The sequence below is a fragment of the Cornus florida genome, unplaced genomic scaffold (assembly GCF_030987335.1).
Source record: "Cornus florida cultivar Cherokee Brave unplaced genomic scaffold, ASM3098733v1 CherokeeBrave_3.0.0_Hap2_Chr07, whole genome shotgun sequence".
Classification (NCBI taxonomy): domain Eukaryota; kingdom Viridiplantae; phylum Streptophyta; class Magnoliopsida; order Cornales; family Cornaceae; genus Cornus; species Cornus florida.
Window position 1 is genome coordinate 17,847,843 of NW_026775577.1, and position 13,280 is coordinate 17,861,122.

The following is a 13,280-nucleotide window of genomic DNA, read 5'->3' on the forward strand; positions in this document are numbered from 1 at the left end:
TCAATCCTATAATCTCACTGTCATTCTTTTTCTTATTTTTTTAATTTAATTTTAAATACTTGAAAATATGGATTCTGGAAGAAGAAAAAAAAAAAAATTCAAGGTCAGAGGACATGTTTTATTCAAAGTCGCGTCACTTCGAACATTATAAATATTAATGTCATTTATCATTCAACCAATTAACTGCTATAGGTCATCAAATGAACAAGGCCACCAAATTTTGACTTTCGCCGATTAAAACCCACCAACATACTTTTCCATACCGACTATTGAAAAATCAATAGACACGGCTGTTCTTGAGCTGCGAACAACCCTCTCTCTCTCTGTCTCTAGCAAAGATCGCAGAGAAAGAAAAGTTGGGAATTTTTTTGGACAACATGATGGGGATGATGATGTGTGGTGTCAATTTTCAAAGGATCAAAACAAATGGTATATGGATGAATTTTGTTGAGCAAGGGACAGGGCCACTTGTTCTTCTCCTCCATGGCTTCCCTGAACTATGGTTTTCTTGGCGGCATCAGATCACCCACCTGGTTAACCATGGCTTCCATGTGGTTGCACCTGATTTGAGAGGCTATGGTGACTCTGACTCTCCTCTCAGTCCCTCTTCCTATACTGTTTTCCATATAGTCGGCGACCTCATCGGCCTTCTTGATCACTTTGGAGAACAACAGGTCTGAATAAACACCACCCCCCTCTCTCTCTCTCTCGCTATATATATATATATATATGTATAACATCAACAATCAAGCCTTTTCCCGATTACTTAGAGTTGACTACATGAATTTTTCATTTCCATTCCACTCTATTAAGGCCTTGATCACTTTGGAGAACTGCACCTCCTCTCTCTGTCTCTCTGTATGTGTGTGTGTGTATATATATATAGACACACACAACAACAACAACAATCAAGCATTTTTTCCGGTTATTTGGGGTCGGCTACATGAATCCTGTGTTACCACTCCTCTCTAGTCAATACACATGCTATCATATCTTCTATTCTATGTGTGTGTGTATACAAAGATATATTGTAAGAAAGTTTCACTGTTGTTTCTTGCATGGTGTTGAAGGCTTTTGTGGTGGGAACAGACTGGGGAGCAGTGGCTGCTTGGCATCTCAGCTTATTCAGACCTGATAGAGTGAAGGGAATGGTTTGTCTATCTGTTCCATTCTCACCCAGGTCTAATATCAACTTTACTCAATCCTTCAAGCAGATGTTTGGAGATGGGTTCTACATCTCTCAGTTCCAGGTACCCTTTCTCTCTATATGTATATATTTACCTGTATCTAATGTATGTATGTAATATATCAGTCACTGAAAGGTTGGGATGGGTTTAATATAGGAACCTGGGAGAGCAGAGAAGGCTTTTGCAAGGTATGATTACGTGACGGTGATGAAGAAGTTCTTTCTGATCAGCAAGACTGATCTGCTGATAGCTCCTCCTGGCATGGAGATAATAGATTATCTAGAGACACCGTCATTGTTGCCACCATGGATTACAGAGGAAGAACTCCAGGTCTATGCAGACAAGTTTCAGGAGTCTGGCTTCAACGGACCTCTCAACTACTACCGTGCCATGGACCTGTGAGTGTTTCACACTTCTTGACTTTGACAACAGCTATGGCTCTAAGCAATATCAATCAAGAAAACCAAAATGTTACTTATTCAAACTGTAGTGCATTTTCACATCCATATTGACACAATATAGTGAAACTTAAACACATATAGTATATTTACGTACAAAGGTCTCATTTTCATCAATCAAGAAAACCAAAATGTTAACTATTCAAACTGTAGTGCATTTTCACATCCATATATACACATATATTCGAATTGGTATATTTACATACAAGGGTCTCATTTTCTTGTGTTCCTGTGCAAGAACTAAGAACCTGTGTTTGTCATGTAGTTTTTCAAGCAGTTGAGATTTGCAGTTTGATATGTCTGCATGAATGGAAGTTAAATCATCTATATTTGATTCATGTAGTCTCAATTCAACTGCAGAACTTAATTCAGCACTTAAAGATAATTCAATTTCGGCTCGCAGGAACATACCTGACTAACCATTAATCTTTTTGCTATCTTTGACCTAAATTTTATCAACTGATGACAGCAATTGGGAGCTTCTTGCGCCATGGCAGGGATCGAAAATAACAGTACCAACAAAGCTCATAGTTGGTGATAAAGATATAGGGTTTGATTGTGGCGGCACAAAGGAATACATACAAGGAGATGTTTTCAAGAGCCTTGTCCCCAACCTTGAAGTAGTCATTCTAGATGGCCACCATTTCATCCACCAAGAGAAAGCTCAAGAAGTCTCGGATGAGATCCTGTCTTTCCTCCGTAAATTTCCTGTAGCTTAGCAGAAAATACTTTGGGATGGAATCAAAATTATGATTCGACAAATAAATAATCTTCACTTATTTCAGTGTGTACTGTTTTCACTTTTAGCTGAGATGCAACAATGCTTTTCTTAGATGAATGTGGTATAAACAATGCATAACGCCATCACTCTTGTGTGTTACGATGAGAGCAGGGATCATGTTTCCCTACTTGAATGAATTTTGCTGATGCTAATATATCAGCTTATAATGCAACTCCAGACAGAATAAAAGTGGAAATCAAAAATAAACAACAGTGACAATTTAATTTGGAAAGATCAAGTGAAATCTTATAGATTGATTTCCCAGATCACAATTGCCTAATTTGCTAACTAGAAAAGGCATTTAAAAAGGGATTGAAGTCAAACAGTAACATCAAAGAGAGTCGACGAAATGCAAGGCAGAAAAAATTGAAGGCCACTGAAGGAAGGCCCTCTGGATATGGTTCTGATGACCAGTCATACCAAACCAAGTTGCATTATTCAAACAACAAACAGCAATTTACTATAAATTCCAATGTTAGCATGACTGCAAAATAAAGTAAATCACAATCCAGAAAACCAAAATATGAATAATAATTTGAGTACTACCTTGCAAAATCACGACACCTGGAGTAATGATCTTGTAAAAGGACACTGAGCAGTGAGAATCACACATCATTCTTTCCCTTCATACCGTGTATAAGAAGACTAGAAATCAATAATAATGGATCCAATTCACAAATCTTGTGACCACTTGCATCAAGTTGGCAGCATCTACTATATAAATGGGGAGACTGACAATATCCTAAATGGTTCGCCACCAGCTAACCATTCTTTTCTTTTCTTAATTTTTTCTTCCGGTAAGTAAAATCAGCTTTCTTTCTTTCCGTGGTTTAAACCAGATTCCGAATTGGCTATTTATTGTGCTCAAAGCTACCAACATGCCCAATCAAAAACAGGTTCAAAAACTTGGTAAGAGACTGCTTAATCAGCCAAATTTATGAGGTCAAGTCACCCAGCTGGTATAATCTTGATATGAGTATCATCATTCTCTCTAGCAAATCTAAGAAATATATAAAACATTTCAGATCTCAATACCGCCTAAAACATGATATATTAGTACAAAATCTATTCATGCATTTACTTTAAATAAAGAGACCTAGAGAAACAATGCACATAGCCTGTAATCCAGAGGAAGCAATAGACATATCTCCAAGTCAGCAAGCAGGTCATAGTTCATGAAACTCAATAGCTGAACCAAGAAGTCTTTACAGAATCTTTCCATATTTTCTTCTAGGATCTATATATATATCAAGCAGGTAGGAAACTTACATATTGTACACACAGCTGTGAGGAAGAAAGGATGAGAGCTGAGATGATGACAATGGCCAATGCCCCGCGTTGATTAAGCTAATGTTGTTGTTTTTTCCTCCCAGAAGACCTAAAAGCATCAAATATAGAACTGAACAGTATGTGCAGCTAAAGTGCCCTGTGGTTCTAACCATGGGCACGGGACGGTCTAGGACAAGACCACCATTGAGCCGACAATGTACAACCAGAGCAATTATAAGTGCATTTAATAGTATAGCATGGCTTTTCATATCTATAGAGTACAGAAATGAAGAAAAATTTTAAAGAAGTTTTATGGTACCTAATGGTGTGTGGCGCATAGAAGGATTGGATATGTGAAGCCACTATACAGTAGTCTAATACGTCACCAATATTATTATGCGAGAGTACTTGACTAGCATAAAACCAAACTTATGAGTAATCACAATTCCTTGGTACTGTTTCCTTATTCAATATCATAAACCTTGAAGTAGTATGTTCTTGATAATCAATGAAGCACTTAAACGAAAGGCATCCCACAGGCAATGAAGAAGTCACTGCAGTTCCACCATGTAGTTGATAAACGTGGAAGCAATGAATGGATGTATTTTGCATTATAGAGTTAGACTTGTGATACACACGTCATTGACATTTAATTCTTCTTTCACCGCAGAAATTTAAAAATTGCCATTGCTATCAAATATATATTAAGGAGAAGGAAAAACTAAAAAATGTCAATCAATCTTTGATCGAAATTTTAGCGTATTCAGGACATTCTCATACACAATAAATGTTATTGATGCTGCAGGGGCATTTTTCAGCAGGTTTGCTGTGATGCCCTTGTAAAAACCCCGCAAACCCTCAAATCTGCAAGCCCAAAAAGAAATACAATTAGTTGAAGTGTGTAATGACATGAAGCTTTTAACTAAGACAGCATGTTCTTCAATAATGATGCAAACATATTTTTCTTGTTGAGAATTTTAGACCAATAACCCCACCATATCTCTTGTAATTCACAACTTTCTGATCAGATTTTATGGGAGGATGTAATGATAACCCTAGAAAGTTCTGTCCGGTCCTTGAGCACCCAATCTTAAGGGAGAATTATTTAACTTTGCCTGTTTTTGTCTGAGATACATTTAATGATGTTAATTTATAATTTTGAAATGCCTAGAAGGACATGACAATGCTACAATCAGATGACATATAATTCAGGAAAACGATCCTAAGGACAAACCAAATCACCAATCAAGCAGACCAAACAGCTGAGAAAGAACAATGTTTTTCTATTATTCCTCCGATGACAGCCAGAAGATAATTTTAGAGGGTTCTTTTGAGGAAAACTAGAAATTTGTTCTCACCTTGCAGTTTCCTTCACAACATGCCAGCTATCCACATATCTTGGAATTCCATCTTTACTGGGCCGTTGCTGCAGTAGGAGAAAAAGATATACAAATTTCAGCTATTGCAGAATAGAAGGAAAAAATGAGAATAAAAAAGTTATGCAGTATCAGTATCACATGAGAACAAATTTTGGCAGTTTATTCTCTTCTTACATGAAAAACTATATATATATATTTTTTTCCTAAATACATGAAAAACTATATTAATTTGACAACCACACGTATAGAGAGCAGACACATTAACTTCAGAACTATTTTAATACCTGCAATCGAGCTCGAATAACCTAAAACAAATAGCAATGCAACCACGTTAAAAACAATGATCAACTACTACATTACAAATCCATATATAAGGATTTTACACCAACAAATATGCCTACTTGAAATGGATATGTCAAAAGAATGGCAGCCAGTTTAGATGATGCCCCCAGCGTAGCATAATCAACTGAATTCTGTGAAAAATAAAAAATAAAAAATATCAATAGACTGTTAAAACTTATAAACTGGTGGAAGGCAAAGTCGGTTAAAAATATATATACAGATGATGCACTCCTCAATATCACTAAGCATGGATCAGAGAGTGGGTAGAAAAGAGTTAGCCCAGTGCATGAGGCTCCCGCCATTGTGGGGTCTAGGGAGGGTCAGATGTATGCAGCCTTACCTCCGCATGAGGCTGTTTCCCGTTTCAAACCCGTGACCTTGAGGTCACAATGGAGCAACCTTACCGTTGCACCAAGGCTCACCCTAAATTGAACTTACCTGAGTTTGCATGAGTAAATGCAACAGAAAAGCAACTAAGAAACAACCACATTAGCATCCAAATCAATGAGTAATCAAACCAAGAAAATCTAATTTAATCTCCTACTGAACAGTTTGAACCCAACCTGAGCATAGTTGCATGAAATTCAATGGTGCTTGAGCTTGGTTAGCATGACCTCAATGCTACCGACCTGACCTTGAGCACTAAGCTTGGCTCAGCTTGTTCACATTCTACTTGGGGATGGAGGGAGGACCATCACTCTGGACACTGATATGGTCCCTACTAGATTTAAAGGGGGTGTGAATAGGTCTTACAAAACCCTAACTATCAATAACAAATTTTCACTATTTTATTTAAACAAACACAACTAGAAATATAAAAAGAATAAATAAAACCGATAATTAAATAACGATCTATCAAGAACACCAAATTTATGTGAGAATCCCATAGGAAAAATACTACAGGACCCTAGACCAGAAAGATCAAATCCGCTATGTATTACAATTTTAAGAATCAGATTCTAACTCCCATAGAACCACCTACATCACCTAAGATCCAAACTTAGCCAGACATTCTACTAGAATTCCGTAGCTGTCAATCTACGAATCCTTTCACCAACACGTTCCACTCTCACTGTGTTTGCTCTTCATAGCTAGCAATCCAACTCCCTTGTTCCTGGTGTGATTTTGGTATTAAATTCTCTGACGTTCCTCTAAATTTGAAATCAATACTCTGAATAGAAAAATAAATGCTCTCTTAGTTGCCTATATGCGCTCAATGATGCTATAAGTATGTGCATGTCTTTTCTGTATATGTATTTGAGAACCTTAAGAATGTTTATATATTGTTTCTGACTAAAAGAATTATGATTTTAGAGTTAAAAACAAAATAGGAAACTTTGTCCGCACAGTTAGATCGATCCACTCCAAGTTCAATTTATTGAAGTTGGTCACTAAGGATCCAACTCCCCTGTTCTTCATAAAACTTATTTTTTAAGAAAAAAAAGTTTGTATGCATTCTAAAATGTGTCTACACCTTAATCATATTGATTATATGAAAGCACAAAATAGAAATCTAATGGTGAATCAAGTATTAATGATATGAATTTAACTTTCTACGCTTGTCATGATCTTCAAACACCTTGATGTTCAATAGTCCATGGATCGCGAGATTTCTAATCCTAACTAACATTCAAACATAAGCAAACTAAAAATAAAAATATACAGAGACTGAATTTTGGATGAAATTTGCCAACAATGAGTCTCAAAGACCTAACAAGGATGTATTGTATTCATGGTTAATCGGCTCCGGAGTTAGCAGGCATTTCTTATAAGTTGTATTATTATTTGCACTTGTTCAGGATTAGTTGATTGACTGTGCATGACCTCAGGCATTTCAAATTGTTGAACCCTTCTAATGGCAAGACCACTAACTTCTTCCAAACGATATTCTTAAAAGGCCTCTGTGAGTTTTTCAGGTATATTTTGTGTTTCTTCTTCTTTCCATATTCCAACTCTATTGTGCACCCACCACATCAATAACCCTTTTTATCCCTAAAACCCGTATGCATGATCCTAAATTTCTGTACATACTAGCACATAACGCCCACTTTTCCTTGATGCCCAGAAATGCTTTCAAGTTAAATACTTTAATTCCAAACTAAACTGAGCCTGAAAAATCTCAATCAATTCATTAAAACTTAATATTATCATCTTGGTTGTGAAGCTTAAGAGACGAAATCAGCTAAAAACAAATTCCATCTTAAAGACAATAAAGGAAATCACCTTTCTCCACTTAACAAGCTGGGGCCAGGACCGCCAGGTAGATCCTACCCACGACAATAAAATACTTTCAAGCAGTAAAATAGGTTCCAATGTTATAGTATACATGAATGTAAATGTAACAAAAAGTTTGTAAGGTACATGCACATTCATATTGGTAACTGGTCCCAAAATTTCAAATGAGCATTATTGCAAGGACTTACCAACAGTGTGTCATCACCAGAATTCTCTTTCCTTTTTTTTGACTTAAAGTTAACAACAGCTTTACGAAGCTCCTCATATGCTGTGAATTGAATAGCACCATGGGTAACCTGCTAAAGCAACACAAAAACGGGTAAGTTGCAGAAACAATAAACATATAGAAAGCTTCTGCGGTGTCAACCACCTGAAAGGTTAGATCCCTAAACTTCTACTCACAATTGTTGCATTCTATGCAAATTACTAATTTTACTAAATTGTTACTGTTTCTCCTTCTCTTGGAAGGGGAAACAAATTGATAATTGATTATATAAAAAAGGATAAGTTGGCTATACCAGCACATTGTAAAAGTGAAATTACAAAAAAGAAATTAAAAGTAAAAAGAAAGAAAGGTTAACAAATAAATAAATAAATAAATTATTTTACCAGAAAGAGACTAGGCACAATCCCTTTATAAAGTGCAGTCCACCCTTCTTCTTTCAGTATGGTTCTTAAAGCATCTGAAATTAAAAGACACCAAAAAAGGTTACACATTCAATAAGCAGAAAACAAGAACAAACAAGTACATATATCATGTAAGCACACACCACAAATACATACACGTGTAAATACATAAATTACAAAAGCATAAACAAGAACTTCTGACAAGGATGCCATTAATACTTTCTACAATGTAAAGAAGTGTTGAATTTTTCAAGTTTGAATATCTCACTAACGAGTTCTCCAAGAGCTAAAAAATTGCCATGTAAACAAGCGAGGAGGTCATAGCTATGGTGGTGTTGAAGTTCTAAGTTTGAACATCTAAATCTGATGTCCCTAATTAAAAATCTCTTATATATAACAAAAAGTTTCTGTATAAACAAATACAAATACATAAAACAATGTAATCAATCTAATGAAAGGGACTAAATAATCTACCAGAAACTCTGACTGATGTCGAAAAATATATCAGTAATGTTAGCACACAAAAGAACAGTTAGACTAAAATTGATTACAAATATTTTGAGCCAAAGTTGATGACTCGTAAAGGAAAAAAAGGATATCACAAATAGCATGTTTTGACTAGTCAATATAAGATGTGAAGAAGACCATGAAACCCAGAATATGGTCGAGATTGATGAAGAGGAGTCTGAAGCTGCAATCTTGTTTTAACAAGCCAGACAGGATTCGTGCAAAAAGAGACCTGACATAGCCACAAGGTTGCTCTTGTAAGTAAGACACAAACAGCACTTTTATGAACATGTACAGAAGATATAGAATTAAAAAATAAAAAAAAAAGTATTCTAAATCATTCAATTTTTTGGAAACAAAATCTGCATAGCTCCAAAACAAGAATATGACTAGACACCAATTTGCCTCAACAATAATGGTTCAAAGTGTTGTGTAACACTTAAAAATGAGTTGCATAATTTGAAATATAATAATACTTTGACCTCCAATGCAATGGTTTCAAGACTTAAAGCTATTGGAAACCAGTGGACCCTGCATGGTAACAGTAACACAACACCTCATATGATGTTCAAACAAGAGCCATTGCAAATTCCAGCTAAATATTGACCTCAAGCTATTCTTCCCAGTCAACCCATTTTAAAATACTAACCAAAGCTCCTGCTTCTGCAGCTGAAGCGAGATGAAGACCCGGGCTCAGCTCCTCCCTGTTTCTTAAATACCTTTGTTTGGCTTTACTATAGCTATAATCAGAACAAAAGTATTAAGTTTATATGTCAGATGGGCACATCTTTCAAGGAAATAAATAAAATTGATTGAAATCCAAGTGAAATCACACCAAGTAAAGGCCAAGTGCTCTACTGAAATAGAATCGATTGAATTTCCTCTATGACATTCAAGAGAATAGTAAACAGAACAACCACCACGGACAACACCAAATCTTATATTCAAAACAACTCCCTGTGTAACTTCCATGGAATTTGATCTCTTAATTTTACCAGGGGATATCCAATAACAATTGAAATGGAAGAATGCGGATATGATAGTAAGCTGCTTATTTATTTGCATCCTTAAAACTATATTTCATTGTCAAATTGTATAATCACATGTATATTTTCTTTTTTAAATATGAAATATTGAATCAATTAGCTAAAACAACCTCATTTTGTCAAGGTAAATGTACCATAAGCAAGCTACCGACACAGATACATAATAATATTTCACCATTAATCCATCTTCCATAGATAGATTGTGTGAGATATATTAAGTAATAAAAAAGAAGAACATACTATGGGTACAACGTAGAATAAATAGTGAAAAGTAAAACTAACACTCAGATTTTTTTTTTTTTTTTGATAAGTAAAATTTATTGAAGAACCACTCAAAAGGGGAGCGAGACCCAAGTACAAAAACAAGGCCAAAACGCCTCAAGCCTTCAAAGAGGCCAAGAAAACAACCAATTCCTCTATAGATCGAAAATCCCTCCCTAAAACCCAACAAAAAAGAGTGGAAAGAATAAAGAACTTAAGCATAGAGATAGGCTTTTCCTTTCCATTGAAGTATCTCCGATTTCTCTCAAGCCAAATACACCACCAAACACAAAGAGGCGTAGCCCTCCAAGCGTCCCGAATGAGTTCCAACACTCAGAATTTCCCAAAGCAAATGGGGAGATTCCAAAACAGAATGAACTCCCAACAACAACCGACAAAAGCTAAATGCACACAGATGCACACACAAGCATAGAGCAGAACATATTGAATGTACATAGGTTAGATGAAAGTTCCAAGCCCATAAGCATTTAATTTAACGGAACCTTTACCATATCACAGTATAAGGACTAGTTAGCAAATTCATTTATATCCACAATTGGATATAACCCTGACATTGGCACTTACAAGAAAAAATATAGGCCCCATGAAATCGTTGATCCAAGAACTGCAGGATAAAAGCCTGCATAAAGCCCTCTAAAGCCCTGAAACAAGGAATAATATGATTACTGAGAAATGCTATAGCTGAAAAATTATATAACTTTAGAATGTTTCAAGGAAAAAGATAATAATTTCCGTTATGAAAAAAATGATAATAACCGACAATGAGAGCCCATAATCAATTTACTCACCGACCTGTACCAACAATCCTTCCAATGGATGTTTATTGTATTTGAGCCCATCACAAGTAAATTCAACTCTCTCCCCTACCTACCATTATACTATTCCAAGTATTATCCATGAACAATTCCATACAAAAAATAAAATAAACTAAAATAAATTTTAGGCCAGAAATCACACTGATTAATGACATGCTTTTTAATTTCCGTGTCACTTCCAACAAAGTAATTGTCTATTGTAGTTCTAGCTTGAGAAGAGCCACTAATCAGTCACTCTAAATGGGATTTCACTTTAACTTGCATACCACTGTATCAGTACGCCACTTCAAGAACTCTGTAGATAGAAGATAAAATTCAATATATATTTATATAGTTAAGGCTCTCGGAATTGGGTTTTCATTTATTATTGATTAATAATATAAGGAGATTATTGAATAAAACAGCAAAAGTTGGGAGAAACTAAATATGGATTGATATATATATATATATATAGGTATACTAGCGTAGATGTAAAGGATGAGAATTGATAAAAATAGAAACCCTAAGAGCTCAGAAATGTGGATTGTAGAAAGTTAAAGAAAGAAAAACGAACCTCTGTGCGAGCAATGGTGAAGAGAGCGTGTGGAGTGTTCTTGTAGTTTGGGAGGGTGTTGACTCGACCGTCGTTAACTGAAAATTACACAGTCAAATCAAACAGATCAAAATTTCAGTAGAAATTGATCGATATACATACATATATATACACACACATCATAGCATGTGAATATATAGAGAGACCTTGAAACCTAGTGCGGATAACATCGAAGGGATGGGAGAAAGCGGCTGTTGCAACTCCGGCAACGGCGCCGGCGGTGGCGTTCTCCCATTGCCAATTCACTGATTTGGACGCCGACATTTGTTTCCGACCAACGGTATTTGGCGTTGGCGATTTAAAGTTTTCAAGGTTACAACGAGAAAGGGTTAATTACAGTCAGAGCCCGGAAGTTTGCCCAATTGACAGACAGTTGGCCTCTTTTTGAACACTCACCCCTGTCAGAAATGGTAACCAAACAACCCCTAAAAATATGAAAAAAGACACTATTACCCTTCAATAAAATAATAATTCTTAAACTAAAATATCAAAATATTTATATGACCAAAATACCCCTCAGATTTTAACCATGTGTTTGGTGCTCCTTTCATCCTCACTTACCACAACCGATCCCCACAGACACAGCCACCACTACCGCCCACCTCTCAAACTCCTACCACCACCACCACGGGTATACACACAAAAAACACATATAAATATACTATGCTGGAACCTTACAGCCTCTGCCAACGTTTTCTGGATTTGTTTCTCTTCGGCTCCGATTTTCCCTGGAACCCTACAGCCTCTGCCAACGTTTTCTGGATTTGTTTCTCTTCGGCTCCGATTTTCCTTTGTTTTGTTCAAATTTGATAATATATATATATATATGTGTGTGTGTGTGTGTGAGTATATCTTGTTCTTTGATCTTCAATTCACAAAAAAACCCTTTTGTATGTGTTTATATATAATATAATTTGTAAAAAGTGTATGCATTCATTAAATCGAAGAAGAAAATAAATATATATATACATATAATTAGAAGAAGACAACACGATGGTAATCAGGTGATTGGATACATGAGATCTATGGAATTTATTTTCTAGAATATGGAATCAGTTATAGTTGCTGAGTATTGTGATCGTTGGAGACTCTATATTTTGTGGTGATGCACTGTTAATATAATAATATAGGATTAAAATTATAGTTACAAAGGATATTTAAGTTATTTAATGATTCAAATGTGGTTGTTGACGAGTCCAAAGTTATTTAGGTCATTTTATTAGGAAAAATTTAAAAATATTCTATTTAATTTTGTATAATTTAAAAAATGTTAACTTTTTCAAACTAATAGGTTTGACTACTGACTTCTTGAAACTAATTACAAAATTATACTAAAACATTATCTATATTTTTTTATGATCCAAAATACCCTCCTAGCATACATGACAATGCGGCTCCACTATAAGGATTTTTTTTTACGGATTTTAGCATTCCAAGTTTATCTCTTGCTCACAATCAGTTTTACATACAGAGCAAAAATGTTAATTATTTGCCAAACCACCATCATTCACAAGAGCACTCGGTAAGCCAACATCATGTAGAAATAACAGTGTTAAATTTCATTTGGTGAAGAATTTCATAATTTTGAAATAGGTGTGACAATTTTTTTATTTACCGGAAAAAATTCATAATTTTAGTTGCATCAGTTCTGAGAATGAATAAAATGTATTTATGGTGAAAGCATTAAACTGAACTGTAGATATAATAATAGTGGAAGGCGGCCTCCTATCATTTATTAAGGCAAGTTTTCTTCCCAATCT

At 35.3% G+C, this 13,280-nt stretch overlaps 2 protein-coding genes across 3 annotated transcripts; one reads left to right on the forward strand and one right to left on the reverse strand.

The window, feature by feature from the left end:
• The first annotated feature begins 184 nt into the window (after positions 1–184).
• Positions 185–2,424, forward strand: LOC132266644 (uncharacterized). Its single transcript, XM_059767573.1, has 4 exons — positions 185–674; positions 1,071–1,250; positions 1,344–1,585; positions 2,115–2,424. The coding sequence occupies exons 1-4, from the start codon at positions 378–380 to the stop codon at positions 2,362–2,364; spliced, it is 969 nt and encodes a 322-aa protein (XP_059623556.1). The 5' UTR covers positions 185–377; the 3' UTR covers positions 2,365–2,424.
• Positions 2,425–4,314: 1,890 nt separating this feature from the next.
• Positions 4,315–11,893, reverse strand: LOC132266645 (folate transporter 1, chloroplastic). Of its 2 annotated transcripts, none has more exons than XM_059767574.1 (11): positions 11,667–11,893; positions 11,482–11,558; positions 10,678–10,754; positions 9,435–9,525; positions 8,924–9,017; positions 8,261–8,334; positions 7,840–7,950; positions 5,476–5,547; positions 5,359–5,379; positions 5,054–5,121; positions 4,315–4,559 (listed from the first exon to the last, which is right to left on the reverse strand). In XM_059767574.1, the coding sequence occupies exons 1-11, from the start codon at positions 11,782–11,784 to the stop codon at positions 4,427–4,429; spliced, it is 936 nt and encodes a 311-aa protein (XP_059623557.1). In that variant the 5' UTR covers positions 11,785–11,893; the 3' UTR covers positions 4,315–4,426. The 2 variants fall into 2 exon arrangements, with proteins under 2 accessions (XP_059623557.1, XP_059623558.1); XM_059767575.1 differs by having other exon boundaries at positions 7,840–7,947; positions 11,667–11,892.
• Between the last annotated feature and the right edge of the window lie 1,387 nt (positions 11,894–13,280).